This window comes from Aythya ferina (assembly GCF_964211825.1).
Source record: "Aythya ferina genome assembly, chromosome: 18".
NCBI lineage: Eukaryota > Metazoa > Chordata > Aves > Anseriformes > Anatidae > Aythya > Aythya ferina.
This window is the reverse complement of record NC_140317.1, coordinates 9,669,066-9,688,005: the sequence shown is the minus strand read 5'-3', so window position 1 is coordinate 9,688,005 and position 18,940 is coordinate 9,669,066. Positions and strand designations below refer to the sequence as shown.

General features: G+C 36.8%; 1 protein-coding gene across 3 annotated transcripts in view; it reads left to right on the top strand.

Annotated features, from left to right (window-relative positions):
- PITPNC1 (phosphatidylinositol transfer protein cytoplasmic 1) overlaps positions 1–18,940 on the top strand; it is an 88,519-nt gene that overhangs the window by 45,901 nt on the left and 23,678 nt on the right. For 2 of the 3 annotated variants that reach the window (XM_084492203.1, XM_084492202.1), the window contains exons 3-5: positions 74–162; positions 530–537; positions 11,526–11,597. In XM_084492203.1, coding sequence (XP_084348329.1) covers positions 74–162; positions 530–537; positions 11,526–11,597 — 169 coding nt within the window. The remainder of the gene's footprint in view (positions 1–73; positions 163–529; positions 538–11,525; positions 11,598–18,940) is intronic. The other variant, XM_084492201.1, reaches the window with a different exon arrangement.

The window sequence follows — 18,940 nt, the reverse complement described above, 5'->3', positions numbered from 1 at the left end:
ATAAGCATGTTTGGAAGTATCTTCTTTTCTACAGTTACAACATATTCTAATCTTGTTTTCTTTTTATTTTCAGCAAACTACCCAGCTGGGCTAGAGCAGTTGTTCCCAAAATATTTTATGTTACAGAGAAGGCATGGAATTATTATCCTTATACAATCACAGGTAAGGAATGATTAATAACATGTACTTTTTTTATCTTCAGAAGTTCTAAGGTACATATTGAGTGACAGATACAAAGATTATAGACTATGGCTGGTTAAAAACTGGAATCTTCTATCTTACGTGATTTCTTTCTTGCAAAGAAAACATCAGATGCTTAGATTCTGTGCGGACTTGTACCTTCTATTGTTCCATAGACATTAGTCAAATAAAATTCAGTAGATTATCTGACAGAAGTTTCTTTGTTGATTATTGTATGTTTACTGCAAGAATCTTGCATCATTGTTTTATTGACATTTCTTTTTTTTTCTTTTCCCTCACCATTCTGTTTTTTTTCACAAATGGACAATTGGAAACAATTGGAAATCAGAATACACAGTAAGTTCTTCTTTTTATTCTAAAAATACAATGTGATTATATGAACTGTAATAGTGGAATCCAAACTGAATCCTCATTAATACAACTAATACGTAATGCCTTTGATAGTGGAACTTATTTTAGCTATTTGTTTAAGAAATCAAAGGTTAAATCTGAACTGTTTCCTATAAATTATTTACCTTACTTTTTATCATTTGAGAATAATTTGATATATTTTTAGTCACTAACTGCAATATAGAAAAGCTTCTATAAAACAGAGCAAGGCTTTTAAGGTTCCAGTTATTAGTTGGAGACATGAGAACATGCTTTATTTTATTTATTGTTTTATTAACTTATAAAATGTTCATCTCTGGTATAGTATCTGGGAAACTGTATGATCCGTAGACGAAATTAAACATAATCTGGGCCTGGTGCCCAGAAAAATCAGCTATTCCCTCTAGCAGAGCTAAGGCAAAATATAGCACATAAATCATGAGAAAAATTGTTTTAAATGTACTGGCCTCAATAATATACAGTAAATTTTCAGCAGCCTTTAGAAGATGAGGCGGAGATTGTAAGGAAATTCCAGGCAAAAGGACTTCTGCCTTGATTTAGATTGAGTTTCTGGTTACAGATAAAACGTAATCCATTGTTTTTGTTAGCTCTACAGTATTCAAAATGTTTGTGCATTTTTTTATAACCAGTAAAGAATAAAAAGAGGAGAAAAATTTTGTGTGATGAAAGCAAAAGAGTCAAAACAAAAGGATTGGAAGGTTCAGATCCAAAAGCTGAATGCTTAGAGTTGAAAATGTGATGACAAGTTTGAAAACCCAAAGTACTGAACTGTGGCATTCAATATGTACTGCAGATTCTTATTACATATTCTGCCTTTTTAATGTGTAAAATTAATTTGACAATCAGAAAAAAAAACACATGTCCAGCCATGGACCGTAGTAGCTAGGGGACAGATTCTCAACTATTTTTGTCAGGTGTCTTCAGTAAGGCCTATCCGAGTTTATAGTAATTACGAACTTAAACCTATGGTAGTAAGTTTAATTTTAGACTGGGAAGATGTCGTACTATGTCACATTGATGTCTGTTACTCTGTTGTATATTTTTTTTCTTTAGGTGATACAGACAATTTTTGAATGTGAATTTTTTTCTTTAACTGAAAGAGACAAGTGGGAGTGGTAGCAGTAAGAAATTTCTGTCTGAATTTGAAATGCAATACATTATCGAAACCAAAGAGCAGAGTGATTCTCAAAGAATTTGAATCGGGAGGTGATCTTTACCTAAACTGATGAAACAACATCTCGAACACATTTCAGTGAAAGTGTGTAGAAGGGAGGTGAACACCTGAGGAGGTGTTCAAGAGCAGGATTAAGTAGACTTGTAAAGAAAAATTGGTCTACAAATGCAGAAGGTAGGCAAAACAGTCTCTTAGTGACATTATAACTGCTTATGGGAGTTGAGGTACAAGGAAACAGAACTGGAAATTTGGGGATGAGATTAGATTTCTGACTGAAATGCAGTTTCCTTAAAGTGTATCTTAATGGAGCTGGTAGACTATGAAATGGTGTTCAAGGGAAAATAGAGATAATGTCTTTGCCTCAAACTGTTGAATCTAGAACAAAAATGTTAAATATACCATTGGGAATAATTCCAATGCTTGTCTGGAATATTTGTCTAAATTTTGATCTATATTTATTAGAGAATTCTGAAAGAAGGCATTAGCCAGCTGAGATATTCCCCAGAATATTCAAGATAGTTCGGAAACTCTTTTCCTAAGATAGTAAATCCTCTCTAGAGGGTCTGTGGGACATCCAAAGAATTAAGTTGAGCCTCATTTCAAGGAAAACTGATTCTGAAGGTCCGCCAACAACTGGATAAATAAAACAATCTTATCAAGTCAAGTACTTGATACTGCTGGAAAGGAAAAATCATACCTTTCCTGATGTCTGAAGTTCCACTATAAATAAAGAGCAAGGATCTTAAAGGCTCAGTAGTGTTATTTCAACGTGCATTAGTGATTTAGAAGAGGATGTGAATGACAGACTGAAGCTTGCTGAAAGGCTTAAGGGCTTTCAGTTGTAAAATATGAAGGCTGTTGAGAAATTGGATGCAAACACATGCACTAGACTTCTAGTGGTTCAATACAGACTAGTTTCACAAATCTGTTTTGCCTGTGAAATAGTACAGATTTCATTAATTTGGCCACCTCGAGGGCCTGAAATTGCATGATGTTATAAGAAAAAAAGTTCAGCAGGCATTAAGAATAATTTCTGGAATACTCTTCTCTGGAATGGTAGTGTGAAAAGCCAGGAGTGATTGGATGCATGACAACAGAAATGGAAATCAGAGTGCTGTGATGTTTGTTGTCTAAAATCTGGGTCCAGCTATTACATCTGCTTTAAAGAATGGTATCCTTTACACAGCAAGCCTCTAAATTTGACAGCAAACAGCAGGGTATGACTGCTTGGTCTACAGCTGTGTTAATAATGTGTAAAGCAAATGACACACTTAAGATAATGAACTTAACAGAATGATTGTACAAGTGATGTTTTCTGGTGTGTAGTATGTGAAATATTGTGATACAAGGAGAGCATTTAAAAATGTATACTGTGCTGTTTGCGGAGGACAATCTCATTAAAACTGCAATACAAAAGACTTCCTATCAGGAAGGTGAGACACGGGTAATGTCCCAAGAAATGCTGCATCAAACCTTGAGCTAATCGTTGCTGGCTTCCTGCTGTTGAAAAGGAGGAGGAAGTAGGAGAGCAATTCCTTTCAACGCTGAAGCCAAAAGAAGTCATCCAGAGGTGGGGGTACCATTTAGAGAGTAAAATACTGCTTTAATGTTCAAACCCTTGTTTTAGTGGCTGGGGCATGATGTAGGGACTTTAAGTGAGAAAGTCTAATTATTAATCTGACTCTTAAACTTAGAAGTGGAGTTACTTTGGTTTTGATCTTGCAATTAGAAACCTGATTAGATAGCTTGCTAAACCAAATGTTTAATTTTTACTTACAAGTTAATTTAATGTTGTAATTAGGTTGATGCTAAGTTCATAAATTTGCAACACTGTATTTGAGGTACAGCTGAAAGGAAGAGCTACAGAAGTAACCTCCAAGGCTCTGCTCTATGAGTGATTAGGAAATTTGGGCACTGGTGGGTGCCTACTGTCAAGCTATACATGCTTTGGGGGACTGGGTGCTTCTAGCTGCTGGCTTTTAGAAATAATTCCTTTGCTAGTTTCAGACTGGAACCTTTTTCACTTGGAGGATGGAGAAAAGATGCCTTGCTGCTCTCAACAAACCCTTATGTGCCAATTACTGCATTTGCAAATACATATCTTTTACAAATGTGCAAAATATTTCTGCTATTTTTAGAAGTGTGGACAAGACTGAACTCTCAGGAGACTCATTTCTTTCTGAGGCTGTCCAGCTAGATTAGAAATAATTAACTAGAAAGCAAACCCGTCTCTATTGCAAACTAAATGAAAAGGGATTGCACAGAACTAAGTTTCAGAACCTACGTCTATTGTTATTGTTACTTTATATTGTTAATAATTATTGTTAATAGCAATTGTCTATTGTTAGACAATATGCAGCACATATCCATGTGACCTCTTCAAGTGACAGTTGAGATTCTGAACAAAGAGAGGAAGGAGAACAGAGAAAGGGAAAATACAAAGAGAATTTAAGACGATGCAGTTTGAGTGTTTGCTTTGGAAAACTTTAAATAGTTTTGCTGCCTGGTCTAAACAGTTCCAGTGTTGTTAGCAATATTTCAATTCTGGGGCTGAAATTTAAAAACAGCTGGATAATTTTATCCTATTAAGGTTATGCATAATCCCTGACAACTATTAGTTTCAGAATTGTGAATATATAAAACAAGATGGAGACTAAAGATGGCATGTTTTACTCCCTGCAGGAAGAGTTCTTTCAACCTGCCTATGGTTCAAATTGAGTTAAGTATAGGACATAAATTCAGAATATTTATGAAAAACAGTTATGGAACAGAAAACAGGAGACAATGATTCCTTTGATGATATATCAAAGTGACATTAATTCTTCTACAGCAAATGACTGAGGCAAATATAATCATTTTGACTGCTATGTGTCATGGCCCCAGAGTGATAGTTGCTAAATGCTCCATTATTGACCTGCTGTTTTCTGATTACTTTTGAGAACAGGCATGTTATGTGCTTCACTTAGCTGCCAGTTTATCCATGAAGTAAATTATCTGGAAGGAATGTTTTTGTAATTGTTATTTTTATAATCAAATGACTTGGGGGAAAGAAAAAAAAAAAGCCTCAGATAAACACTGCAAGGAATTTGAAGGGTTGGTTGGTTGTTTTTTTGTTTTTTTTTTTTTTTTTCCTGTGTTCTCTTTATCTGATTACCACTGCTTGAAATCTGGATGCAGCACATCAGGCTTGTCTCCAGTGCAGAAACTTTTCTCCAGCTGAGTGTATGAAGGATCTGCATCAAAAATGCAGCAGGGTCTGGATTACAGGATTGGAGCCTAATGCAAAGCTATTACCACAATTCCTCCTCCTCTCTCCCTTCCCTAACCCACAATCCCGTCGAAAACTGAGACTGCAGGCTAACTGGTGACATTCTAGTAAAACAGAGATTTGATTGCTTGAGAGATTCTAGCAAGGGGAAGGAACTCTGCAGTATTACAATAATTAAATAATATATTTTTAGAAAGCAACAATCTTTTATTCTTATTTAATAGTTTAAGCCCATTAAATCATCCATTTCTTCACAGAATAAATCAAACTGCCTGGAACAATTCCTTTTTTCCACCACTGGCTTATTATAAAGCAATCCAAACCCCTCTCTGGTTCATGGGACTGCCGTTTCCACTTGCACACACTGTTTCTCACTTCCATTCTTCCTCAGGAAGCAGGATACTGTGGCCATGTATGAAGGAGATGCTAGAGGCATTGGCAATCTCCACGTGACAGCACTGCTCCCCTTCCATCCATCCTTCTCATTTATAAATGTCTCCTGTTCCTTTGAGGTTGTTGTGTGCATGACTGCCTGCATTCCTGCCTTGGGCCTTGCGGCAGCGCTGGGCATTCCTGCAGGGCACCCTCCACTCCCCGTTAGTCCCCATGTCCCCTCCAGCTGTTAAGCAGAAGAGACTCTGTTCATATTTTTTTTCCAGTTTTTGATCTTCAATGAAGAAATGCTGTTACCAACTGACTTCTAAAACAGCACCCAAAACTTTTGAATTCAAAGGATGTGGTATCTAAAAGATCTCATATTTTAAAAATATGAATGACTTCCGCTTGGCCAGTCCCACCTCATTGTAGCAGTCACTGTGTTCAGTAGCTCTTCACTTACTGTGTGCTTCAGATTGCTCCAAGGAGATGGCACCGTAAGGCACTGTTGTGTGTTCCTCCCTAATGTAAATGTGACCGTAAAAAAAAAAATCAGCCTGAAAAGTAGTGGGAGATCAGAGAGAACCATTAACATTGCAATGTCTGCTTCCCCAAGCTTTTATGTTAAGATTTAGAGGGATATACTTCTGCTGCTTAAAGAAAAAAAAAAAAAAAGGGCTTTACTTTTTTACTGCATAAAAATATCTTCCAAGGATTGTGGGTTAATATTCACCAGGAGCAGGAGGAGGAATGAAGTGCAGTGCTGAGGTGCCTTGCAGTTCAGTTCTAGGAACATCCGGCAGAAAGAAACCGAATGGAAAATGAAACCCGCAAAAATGGTGAAATAGTGAAATAGCTCTCACACGAACCAGGTTAGAGAGGACAAAGAAACCTTTCTCAGTTCCCTTCTGTCCAGTGTATTTACTGGCAACCACAGGAATTCCTTCAGCCACCTCGGATGTAGTTACTATGCGAGGGTTATTTTTACAGTCTTCTGCCTGAACTGCTTGCAAAACACCATATGTGTTTGACTGTCTCTTTAAGGCTTTGGCAAGTGTTTTGGCACTCTTAGGTTGTACCCTGTTCTTGTAAGTGTTTCTTATTGCTATGGCAACGCTAATCAATCACCACCTAAAAATAGGCCTTTCATTTTTCAAGAGGCTATCTGTAGTGAATTGAAAATCCAATTGCAGGATGTGTTTGCCGTATGCTGCTTTCATTTGACTTTATTTTAATCTGGAAATACCCCTGCTTCTGTGTGGTAATTACAAGTACAGACTCACGGTTGTTTCACTGCTTACTCTCCTGAGCTTTAATCCTCTCCTGGTGCTTCCAACAAGGATGCCAAATACAGAAAGTTTAAAACAAACAGACACACACACCCACACACACATAGAGGAAGAAAGCACCCAAGATATTTTTCTTATTTGTTTTCTGAGTGTCACAGGTGTACTGGATTGTAATAATTTTTTTAAGGAGTTTAGAACACATCTAAAAACATCTGGAGGTGACAATACAAGACACCTCCTTTGAAAGTGTTACTCAAAGCAACCTTATTGAAGACCCTGGGACTTTGAAGGCACTAGGACTACTCTCTAGAATTCAAGCCTAATTTTAAATTAAAGATTCAATTTGCTGCTTTCTTTTTTCTAAAGAGGCACCTTGCAAGCTGTAGAGATAATGAAATGGAAAATTGGAAACGGTGTCCCGTGCGTTCCAGTGCGTGCTCAGCGTATCGATCCCTGCCAGGTTTGTGCTGGAAGAACACACGCCCTGGGGAGGCGCAGCAGAAAGGGAGTGGTACTCTGAAAAAAACCTACTAACAGGTTTATTACCTACCACTCGCTCCCAAGTTTGATTCTGACTGTTGCATAACACTTTTAATCCTTGGCTAAGTAAATATGCAGCCACTCAAGTAGAAAAAAAAGTACTTTTTGCATGAGTAATAAAGTCTTTTGAATGATGCATAAACAGTTTTCTGGTTCTGCCAGAGCCCTCTGCCAATTAGTCAGAGTGCAGCTGATGAATCATGAGACACATTCTGTGAAACGCTCAAAAATTTGGACCCTGCTAAGTGTTCTTGAAAGCCAATGAGACCCCCCACAGCTGCTGAAACAGTGGTTGCCAGTCCGTTCAGTTTTTGAGAGCTATATTTGCAATCCAGTACTTTTTGTTGAATTTTAGATTTCATTTGGAGGTAAATTCAAGTTACCATCTATAATCTCAAATTAGATTGTTATAGACCTCTCCTTTTTACTAGTAAACAGGAAGGTTGACCTTTGATATCTTTGTGCAAAAAAAAAATGGCTTTCTACTTTCTAATGAGGTGGTTTGAGGTGAAAGACACGTAATTTTTCTGTAGTACTCTGAGTCTTTTCTTCATGTTCTTTTTTTTGTTTTTTGAAATACCAGACTAGAAGATCTTTTTCTGCAGTTTAGATTCAGGGTTACAGGAAACACCTAGATTCAAGCAGTGGCTTGCTGAACTGCTACAGGCAGCCTAATACAGCCTTAAGTTCAATATATAAAATGGCTGCATTTCAAAGTATTGTGATCTGACTCAGTGCTGGTAAATGGTAGACAGTGGTTGAAAATAGTAGGGTTCTTTTTGTTTGGTTGGTTTGGTTTTTAGATTGCAAGGTAAAAGGGAAATCTGTCACTTGGCTTTACTCAAAATTTCCCATGCTTTGGATCAACAGCACAAAGGTTTTTCATGTTTTGTGTTTCATCCATCACTGTGTGACTTAAAAGCAAAAGCAACTATTTCTATAAAGAACGATGCGTGTGAAAATTGAAAAATGTACTCTGTTCAACAACTGAATTTCTAGAGTTAGATCATAAGCAAAGATGCTTCAGTCAGGTCCAGGGATGAGGAATTCCCTCAGCAAGGATGTTAGCTTTGATGAGCTGTAACTGTGAAAGATGCTGTAGAGTTTTCAAATCTGACAATGGGGCCATAAATGCAGCACCAAGTCTTGTGGTGGACCCTGCTGCTTCTTGAATGAGAGCTGAGAAAACTCTGCAACCCACAGCCATTAAGGTCAGCATAGTCAAAGCAATTTCCATAGCCTCTGAGGTTTTGGACAAACTACTAGACTCAGACTGTATTACATAAAAGTTTGCACACTCCCAAAGCTCCAACCTAGATATGCAATCTGCTTAAGTGTTATAGTCTTGATGGCCCTTACACTGGTGCATCCACTGCTTCCATCGTATCAAAGACTAGATTTTGGTTCAGGGGTGTTGATTTTGTTTGAGTGTTTCACAAAGAAAATTAAATTTTAGTCCTCAAATCAAGAGGGTAGATACTTAACTGACACTGACGTGTAAGTAAAACTTTGAGATATGCAGATGCTATGCTAGTAAACTGTTAGACTTTATAACGTTATGGCATACATCTCTACTACTTCTGGTGAAAATGTTCTTAAAAGCTGTTATTCTGACCTAGGTATTGAGTCTGTAGTAGTGCAGTACCAGTTATTGCACTCAGTAACAGTACTGGTAACTGCAGATAAAAACAAACTGTATTCATTGGCAGGCTCCTCTCATTTCCTCAAGGATGCTTTCCCACGGGATGCCCATATGCAGAGCTCCAGGTTATTGCCAGCAGGAGCTCTGTACGCCTGGACTGTGATCCCAGTAGTTAGAGATCTTTGTAAAATACAAGGCTGACGTATGTGGAGTTTTTGAAATTCATAACCCGTGTTTTCACCATCCAAGCACTGATGGAGTTATTTTCCAAATGCTTTAAAAGCTGTGCAGTAGATGTCTGTGATTAGGTTATATATATATATATCTCTCTTTTTTTTTTTTTTTTTTTTTTTTTAAGATCTGCGTTTTATAATCCACCTCCAGTAGTAATTTACCTTTTCAACCTTCTGTGTTCTCCTGCAAACATAGAAAACAACTAGAATGTTGTTTTACACTTTTTGAATATGAACCCTCAGAGTGACAATGAACAGTGTTTTAGATGATGCTGGGTCATTCCATATCCTTTAGTTGATCTCTGTGTATGCTGGGTCATTCCATATCTCCTGTAGCAATACATTTATAACTTTTTATTAATTTAAGAGCATTTGATTATACAATTCTTAGAATCAATCCCTTTTATTCATCTTTCCTTCCAACCAACATTAATATAATTCAAGGATCTTCATCCTCCCCTCCTTATGACAAACCTCAATGTTTATTATTATTATTGTTGTTGTTATTGTTATAAACTTCTTTCCATGTGAGTCCTGCTGTTTGCTAAGGCATTTAGCTGTCTGCCAGAACAGGAGCAAAATACTGAGTTACACTGTGAAACTTCAATTTGGAGAATATCTGGAGTCTTTTTGTCCAAATGCTTATAAATATTGTATATTTTCAACTGGCAGTTTGAGATGTATATACAGGAAAGGTTTAATTGCCCACAAAATATGAGTAATAAGGAACTAGCAGATCTGTCATTGAACTTGCCCCATCTTGTACTTGCTAATTTTTTTTATATTTTATTTTTGGCACCCCATGTATTTACTCAGTGAACAAGTTGCATAGCTGAGAGCTAGTCACAGTTCAGATGGGATTGATTTTCAGATTTATATGATCTGAAGAGAAGCCTGTGTGGTCTGTGCATCTGCAGCAGCAACATGTTACATGGGAATATTTCATTATGTTAATGGGGAGACAGTTTGACCAGGAGCCTTCCTTCCTCCCCCAAAGGAATCTGTTATCCGTGTAGTCCGTGGCACCAGAACCCTGTTCTGGTAAAACTCTCATTCTTTTTTGCACCAACGACTGGCTGTAGATGTGCTCATGAATACTGGATATCCTGTGATCAAATGAGATTGAACGATGGCTTTTTAGATGAGATCCATGGAATTGGGAACATATTTTCTCTAGTCTCAAAGGAGGTGGCTTCTCATTTCAATTTGGTTGCACTGTAAATTGCCGTCTAAATCACCTCCTTTCTTAGTCATCCGTCCATCCCTTAAAAGAATTCTGCAAATTTTATCAAGTCCTAACTTGGAGTAAGAGCAGTGTGAACATTGAGGCATCATAATGTCCTCGTTGTATAATCTGTATGTACAAGGCGTGAAGTAGGCAGAATCTTTGCAAAGACGCTTTGCCATAGGGTATTAGTGATGCATCATACAAGGAAGTGGCACTTGGGTTTCAAGGGCAGTTAATGCAAGAAAAGACTTGACTAACAGTTAAGATGCTGTTCAACCAACATCCTCTGGATATTTTTTAGATACCACCTCTATCTGCCTATCTGAAATATTGGATTGAAAGAACTGTGAAATGCTAAAGATATTTGAAATATTTCCTCCACTGGAATTATGTTGCATAGTATTATAAACTCTAGTCTTGATAACCCAACTAAATTAAGTAATCCACAGAAAAAAAATAATATATATATATATATGCATATATATATTATTCTGATATAAAATACAGAAATACTATTTTGATAGAAAACAAACAAACAAAAAAAACACAACATTTGTGCATTCCTAATTTTCTTGCATTATTATCCAAGAAGAATTTGGGTCTAGTATAAAAGACTTGCCATGGCAACTCATAATCCATCTTCATTTAATTAATAGGAAATTATGCTAAAATTCCTTTCCCACTGAAAAAAAAAAAAAAAAAAAAAAAAAGAAAAGAAAGAAACCTTGCATGTTAAAATATTATAACTGTTTGGTTAGAACCTGCAGCTAGTGAAAAGTCCTTAGATTATTTTTTTATGGAGGATAGACTAATCTGTGATGGTGAGTATGTAGATGCTCTTGAGATGGTCGGGTATTGCACTTACAGCAAGATATTCAGGACATTTGTACTCCTGTGTTTAGTGTGCACGAAAGTTGTTGTATCTAGTTATTCCAGAGTACTCATAGTAATTTATTTATACCTTCATCTTAGTATTCAGCTTTCAGATATAACCTCTGTAGCCTTCTAGAATCATAAATCCCTTTACTTTTATGTTGTTTAAAATTATACACTTTTTCTTGAAGTAATCTGAAAAAAAAATAAATAAAAATAAGAAAGCCAATACCGTACAGGATGTACTGATATGTCAGCTGATGATGCAGGCATATTTTTTATCACATCAAACATATTTTTCTTTTATTGCAGTGTTCATTTTTGCCTAAATTCTCCATTCATATAGAGACAAAATATGAGGACAACAAAGGAAGCAATGACAGCGTAAGTATGATGACTTTTGCAAAAGTCAATTTAATTATTTTAATTAATCATGATCTATCTCTGAATCCTTCAGTCTGAGAAAAAGGCCTTATCAGGTTGGTATTTCTGCACCTACTTGGACACAAGCAGCTTGTCAGCTTGAAAAGTAGTTACGAGGAGTACGAGGAGATGAAAGTTTCATGTACCCAACTTCCTTTCTGCATCTCACTTTCTACCTCTTCCTTCTCTAAACACAACATGGTTTATGTATGTGAGTTTAGTATTGATGAGCGTTTATGGAGAATGAAGAAAAGATTATGTTTTTAAATTGGATTCTACTTTATCTGTTTCACATTATTCTCTCTGAGTAAAGGGGGTTGAAATCAAAGGAGCTGTTTGCTAGGGCAAGCAGGAAACTAAACAATGGTCAGAGATGAGATCTCTGTAAACAACTTCAAGGGAGCAACAGCTGGGCTATTGAGGTGATGCCGTTGGCAATCACTTACCAAAAATTACAAAGTTCCCAGAGTGAGAGCTTAGAGATGAAACGGGTAATTAACTATGTGAAATTCTCCATGGAGGAAGGATGGGAGTGAGTAGCCAGCAGCTGCTGGGCGGAAATGTTGATTAGGAAGAGAAGGTAGGAGGTCACTCACATCTTGTTGCCCTGACAGGGAGCAAAGCAGAGTCAAACTGCAAGAAAGGAATTATGTTAGATAAAGCCAGGCACATGAAGATACCTCCCTTGGATGAGTACACAAATCTGTTTCTGTATGTTTGATGGTGGCAAGCTTTAAATTGCTGTTTGTTGCAGACGTACAGGAAGAAGTTTCTTATAGGTGTGAAATGCAGGTTAAAACACCTGGAAAATTGATCTGTAATATAGAGACCTAATGAAGCAGTGTTTAAACTCTTCCATGAGAAAGAATAAGGCATTAAAGCAGATTTTAAAGGGAACTGAGACACAGTCTTTTAGTTCCCAGAGATGTCCCTGTAGCAAGCTTATTAAGGTTAAAATGGGAGTTTCGTGTCCCTCACTGCCTTGGGCCTGTGTTGATGAGGCTGACGGCTGTTGCACTGCTTATGGCAGAATAATTACATGTAAAAGAACAAGGTATAATTTTAGAATAGACTAGAATAGTTCAGTTGGCAGGAACCTACAAAGACCATCGAGTCTAACTGCCTGACTGCTCCAGAACTAACCCAAAGTTACAACACTATGAAGGGAATCTCTAAATGCCTGACAGGCATGGAGCATCAGCCACATTGCTGGGAAACCTGGTCTGGTGTTTGACCACCCTCATGATAAAGATTATTTTTTTTCTAACATCTAGTCTGAAGCCAGTTGGACTTCTAATTGAATAATATTTTTGGCATTCAGACACTTTCCCAATGGTAACGTGACAGAGATTGACTACTAGCCACCAGACACCAACAACTTTCAGGCACTGCAAGACTAAAACAGATTTAGATCAGTGAGAGGGGAAAAAAAAGTGTATTATATTACCAACTATCTGAGCTCTGCATTATGTAATTTATGCACTTTTTAATGTTCACTTCTACTTTTTGGCAGCACTTTAATTCAAAGCAAGCCCACACCTTTGGTTTCAGAAGGGTGTAGATTAGTCTTCTGGTACATTATAATATCAGCAGTAAGAAGACACGTTCTGTACTGATGCCTGACAGGAAGAACTGAAGCTATTTAACCAGTAAATTTTATTTTATTTTATTTTTTTCTGTGTGTCAGCTTTGTAGCTAAAATACTATGAATCAAGCCATGAATAGTCCCAACCAGAGAATTTGAGATGAAAGTAACACAGGTAGGAGACTCAGATTATGTAAATCAGAACATCAACGCTTCTTGAATCCAGGTCTTCAAAATGTAATTTTAACAGGAGTACCAGTGGAGTTATGTTTTATCAGCTTCATATAAAGCACCTGAGTCATAGTCCAGGCAAATATTTGCCAAGATTAACATCTTTAATTGACCCTGATTTGAAGTGAGGGGAAGAAAAAGAAGCTGAATTAGAAGAACTGTAATTCTGGGAGTTACGTGCTAGTGCAAACAGGGTGAACCAATGAAGATCTACGTATTTTTGTGTTGATCCAGTGACATTTACCTGGTGACACAGATGTGGTACAGCACTGAGATGCAGGAAGGTTAATAAATGTGGAGAGACCTGAGAGCCCATTGGAGCCCATGGGGAGACTTGTATTAAACTGAACACATCAGGACTGGGACTCACTTAAGAAAATGCAAAGTGTATTTTTCCTTCTTAACAGACAAGTTTAGATTAAGTGTCACTGTGTTTTCAAAGGCAGAAAACAACAGGGATCCATTTACAGCATCCATTTCTAGAGATCTCCGTAGATAGTTGTATTTTTCTTCATTGCAGCTATTGTCTTTGGCTGAAAAAGAACTTATCCAAAAAATACTCAGGTAAAATTTGCAGTTGTAATGCAAAATATAGTGAATGAACTTTAATATTACAATAATGAGGGTAATAATGCATGGCAGATTTTCACTAAGCTATTTCTAGATTTTGAGATCGTAAAGTTTTTTGAACTCTGATCTATTTGTCATTTCCATACTATCTAATAAAGCACATATTGATTGTAGAAAGCAATAATTAGATATGAGGATACTAAAGCTAATTACATTGATTAGTAGAATAAAGCAATATAAATGTTCTCAGTTTCCTGTTGTCATTTAGGAGACTAGTGTATTATTATTTTATTTAATATGTTGCATTGTCTGGTAAGATTCTACCTAATTACTGCAATATATCTTGATGCAAACATCCTTCTGATTTTTCTTCCCAACTATCTTGATATAAGTAACTAGTGAAAGAGAACGATTCCTGCTTTGGAACTTAATTTTTCTGTCTTAGACTTTGCCATAATTTTAAGCTATTTTAAATGTGCTTAAAGCATTGTTATTATGATCTGCTAAAGATTGCACTTAGTTTGCACAAATATGAACATTGCCAAAAAGAGCAACGGACAATAAAATCTTGTATTTAGATAATGAACTTTGTGTTGATGGCAGGAGTGCAGTACCATAAATCCATCCACTTGTGATTTTTAGTGCCAGAGCACATCTGATTTTGCTGTATTGCATTTATGTTTGCATGGCAACTCCCTCCTTAAAAAAATAGAACCAGTGTTTTATGAACACATCAGTACGTTACTGCCACCTCGCTTTACAGGTAGCAGGATAGCAGTGTAGTGTAACAGTACTTCATTAGCAGTGTTAGAAACTAGACCAATGAGTTAGGCTATTCAGTGTTTCCTCTCACAAGGAAAAAAAAGAGAGAGCTTATTTTTATTCTACTATTATTTTAGATTAAATAATGGAATTTCTTAAAAATTAGAATGTTTTGTAAAATGTAAGTGACATTGTAGGTGGCATCTGCGGAGTACATGAGAACATTGCTTCCCTGTTGCATCTTCCCCTTAAATGCAACACAGGCTGCTTCAGCTGCTTACCTAAAGAAAGGTGGCAGTGGGGAGTGCTGGGGAGAGGGGAGTGCAGGTGCCTACAAGACACAGCCGCAGTGAACAGGGACGATTTGTACCAGTGTGCGTTAATCACTCTGTGCACACTTTTCTGCCCACAGGAGAAGTTAGGGAATTTGAATACGGATATGTGAAGTCTCCACGTTGAATATTAAAACCGTAAATTCAACAGTAGAGAATTGTTATGGTTATCTAATTAATGAAATGGTCAGGAATCACAGGCAGGAGTGGTATGAGTTACTGCTCATTAGTGACTAAATGATTAGTCTGTGGTTTTCATGGATTGTAAAGTGAAGGCAGATACTGTTCAAGCAAGTCACTGAATCAGAGACATTTCAGTTTTCCTGTTTGTTGCAGAAGGTTCATTATGCTTGATTGTTTGTTTGCGTTTTTTTTAGTAATGCAATTATTTCTTCTGATATTTGGGCAATGAATTTTACCATCTGATAGTGTCTGGGGAAAGTGAAAAAGTACAGCTTGTAAAAATGATCCGATAGTTATAAATGATGGTAAAAACTTACACTGCCTTGCATTTTGTAGCATGACATTTTGCTCTGAAAAACTCAATGGCTGTCTCATTATTAAAAAACGACATGCAAGACCTTAAAATAGCGTAGTCCTCTTTTTGTTAAAAAGGGACATGATATGTGTTAGCAAGAATTACATTCCTAAGAGTAATGAACTTGTGGAGTAAAGATTTTGAGGCAGTTATATTTCAAGATGACAAAGTATGGGTATTAATGGGCCAAGTTTTTGTAAGTATATTTCTAAGTAATGCTTATAAAGTCATCAGAGCTGCAGCGATAATTCTGTGTTGATGAAAAGAAAAATAAATTATCAATTTGTTTCTTGCCTTTCAAAAATAAGCGTTGAAAATGCATGTCTCGAAATGACCATTTGTCAAATTAAAACAAGAGGCAGTTCTGTATTCTAGATAGTCGTAAATTAGCATCAGTATCATTTGACACATTAATAGCTTGAACATGCTACAACCAGCTAGCTAATAGCTGGCGTATGATATGCAGCCCCTGTAAATTGCAGCGCCCTCACTGACATCAGTGAGTTCAAACTCTACAGTCCTGGAAGTGACCCAGTGTACGGTACTGGGCATTCATCATGCTTCATCTTCAGTGTGTATTTCTGAAGTGCTGGTTGTAAAACATTTGGCTAAAGTAAAAAATATGCATATTTTTTAAATTTCAACTACAGTTCTTTAAGAAGAAAAGCTGTATCTAGTTTTGGTCTTTTTAGGGTATTTTTTTCTATTTTTGTTCCCTGTTTTATCGTCGTGGAACTAGGTGATAACAAACTTCAATACAGCACATACATTAAATGTAAATTCACTGTTTAAGGAATCTGCCATGAAACACTGACTTCCACTGAACTACAAGTCATCACTCTGCAGATATCCTCAGGGACCTTTTAGGCATCACTGCAAAACAAATCAAAATCGAAACTAGGCTCATTTGGGGGGATAATTTTATTTGTTCCTGAACTTTTTCTGTGTGATGGTATTGAGTATGTGTTTATCTCCTCTATAATTTGCAATGAAAATGAAACACAACCTAAGGCCCCTACTGACAGAGAATGCGAACAGGTGCCTCTGCTTCCTGATTTTGGTGAACTACTGAAGTTATTGAGTAAATCCAGCACTTGAAATAGATGTGACTTTAAAAAGCTAATGCCAGTAAATATTATTGACAGTGTTTTATGGTCTTCGGGTATAGTTACTTTGGTGTAATTATGTAAAACTACATTTCTCTGTTCAGAAAATACAGACCTAAATGAGATATTTTATAAGGGATGGATATTTTATGAGAAATGGAATCATAGAGGAGTCGTGACATGGAGACAAATAGGAGCAGGGAGCACGGTTGCTTATAAATATCTAACTGCCTTTGTGATTTCCTCGCTGGGGCAGACAGTGACATTGTCATTCAGTGAGCTAAATTTACTGCTGTCAGGAAGGGATTCAATCTTTTTCCATTGAAGAATTGCACCCAATTATGCGTGCCCACATCAATAGTTTTAGCCGGTGATGAGGTTGAAATTGGTCAGTTCCTGTAATCCTTGCCAAAGTAAATCTCAAAAGCAAATTACTGGATTTTAGAGGTACTGGGCTTCAAACATGACTTACAGAAAAGTTACACATTGAATAAAACTCCATAGAACAAGTTCAGAGTAGGTGTTTTTTTTTTAGTTTGGACCAAATTTTGCTTAAGAAAAATGAGAGTTAAAGTGGACCAGGTGACAATACTTGCTAAAGGATGCTGTTGTAATAAATTGGAGACTAGCCGGCAGTTCTGATGATGGCAATTTAAGGAGATTAGAATTTCAAGTTGGAGAGTAGGCTTCGTGCCAGATTTTCCTGTTTTTAAGAGAAAAAAATAGCTTATTCTTGCAGTCCTTACTGCAGTTATACTTCTGCCTATTCATTAACTATGAAAACTAGATTTAAACCATCCAATTAATGATGTATATATATGTTTTCTAGGCACAGAAAGCACTTGTCATCTTACAAATTTCTCAATAACTGCAGGTTGCATAGTTTGACTACATTTCAGGGATGAGCAAAAATACAAAGAAAACTTGAAAGTTCCAGTGAAATATCAATATTTGCATGAAAAAATGAGCATATGTTGTTGCATATATGCATCTAAGCTTGGGGATTCTCCGAGACACATACTGATTTTTTTCCTTTTTTTTTTTAGAGCTAGATGACATTGAATGAATCAATGTAGTAGTCAGAAAATCTGATATAAATCTAATACAATTTCAAATTCTAATGTATAAAGATATTTCTGTGCTATTCATGTCATAGCCTGCCTATCCCACTAGGCTGTTACCTTTTAATGTCCAAATATTGGCAAGAGATTTAAGGTTATTGGGCTGGCTGTTGGCATTGCTGGCAGGGCAGCGGAGATGGGGAGGCGGAGAGGGAAGAGTAATGCTTTCAGGCAGAGATATTGATTCAAATAAGGATTTAACAGAAGAGGAAATTTGATTTATAATAGAAATTGTCGTTTCAATAAATTACATTCACGTGCTGTATATTGAACGGTGTAATCATTTTGCCTTAAGTTTGGGTGTTGACAGGTATGGGTGTCTGATGACTTAGCACACAGGCTGATAATCGTGTTTGCTCCCATATTACCTGCCTGTAATTCATTTAGAAGTGTTCTGCTGTTTTAGAAGAAAATCTTTTAGCTATTCCCCATTTCATTTCCCTGCTGATGAGTGGCTGACTATCTGGATCTAACATAGCAAGTAAGAATAACACAGAGATCTCTCACCCATAGCCTAAGAGGGGATGGAAAAATTGCTTCCAGAGAAAGCCACAGCCATTTTCAAGCTTACTGGCTTAGAATACTGAATTTTCTATGCAGGCTGCTTCAGCACTTTCACCTCTGACAACTTGTCTTTACTTCAGAGTCGACCTCTTATTTAACTGTTTCCACAGGAAATTTCCTGTCTTGTTTGTGCTGGTGTTTAAAATGCAAATTACCAGCGTTATTACCATCTTCTGACCACAAACTCCTTGTATAGTAAAGTAATCCTACATAGTAATTCTTGCTATTTAAAAGAAAAAAAAAAAATGCAGTTCCCTTTTCTCCACTCAGTGACAGTAAACAAACCATCACAAGAGAGAATCATATATTATGGAACAAAGCCAAGGCAAACAAGCGCACAGTTGACCCTGGAGTCATAGCAGGAGCTGGCCAGAGTGAATATAATCAATGGATTCGGCTGTGTCTGGCTTTTTACTATTTATAGCCAAACCAGGTTAGCTCTGGGGATTGTCCATAAGAGTTAACTTCAGGATTAGCTACATCTGAATGAGAATG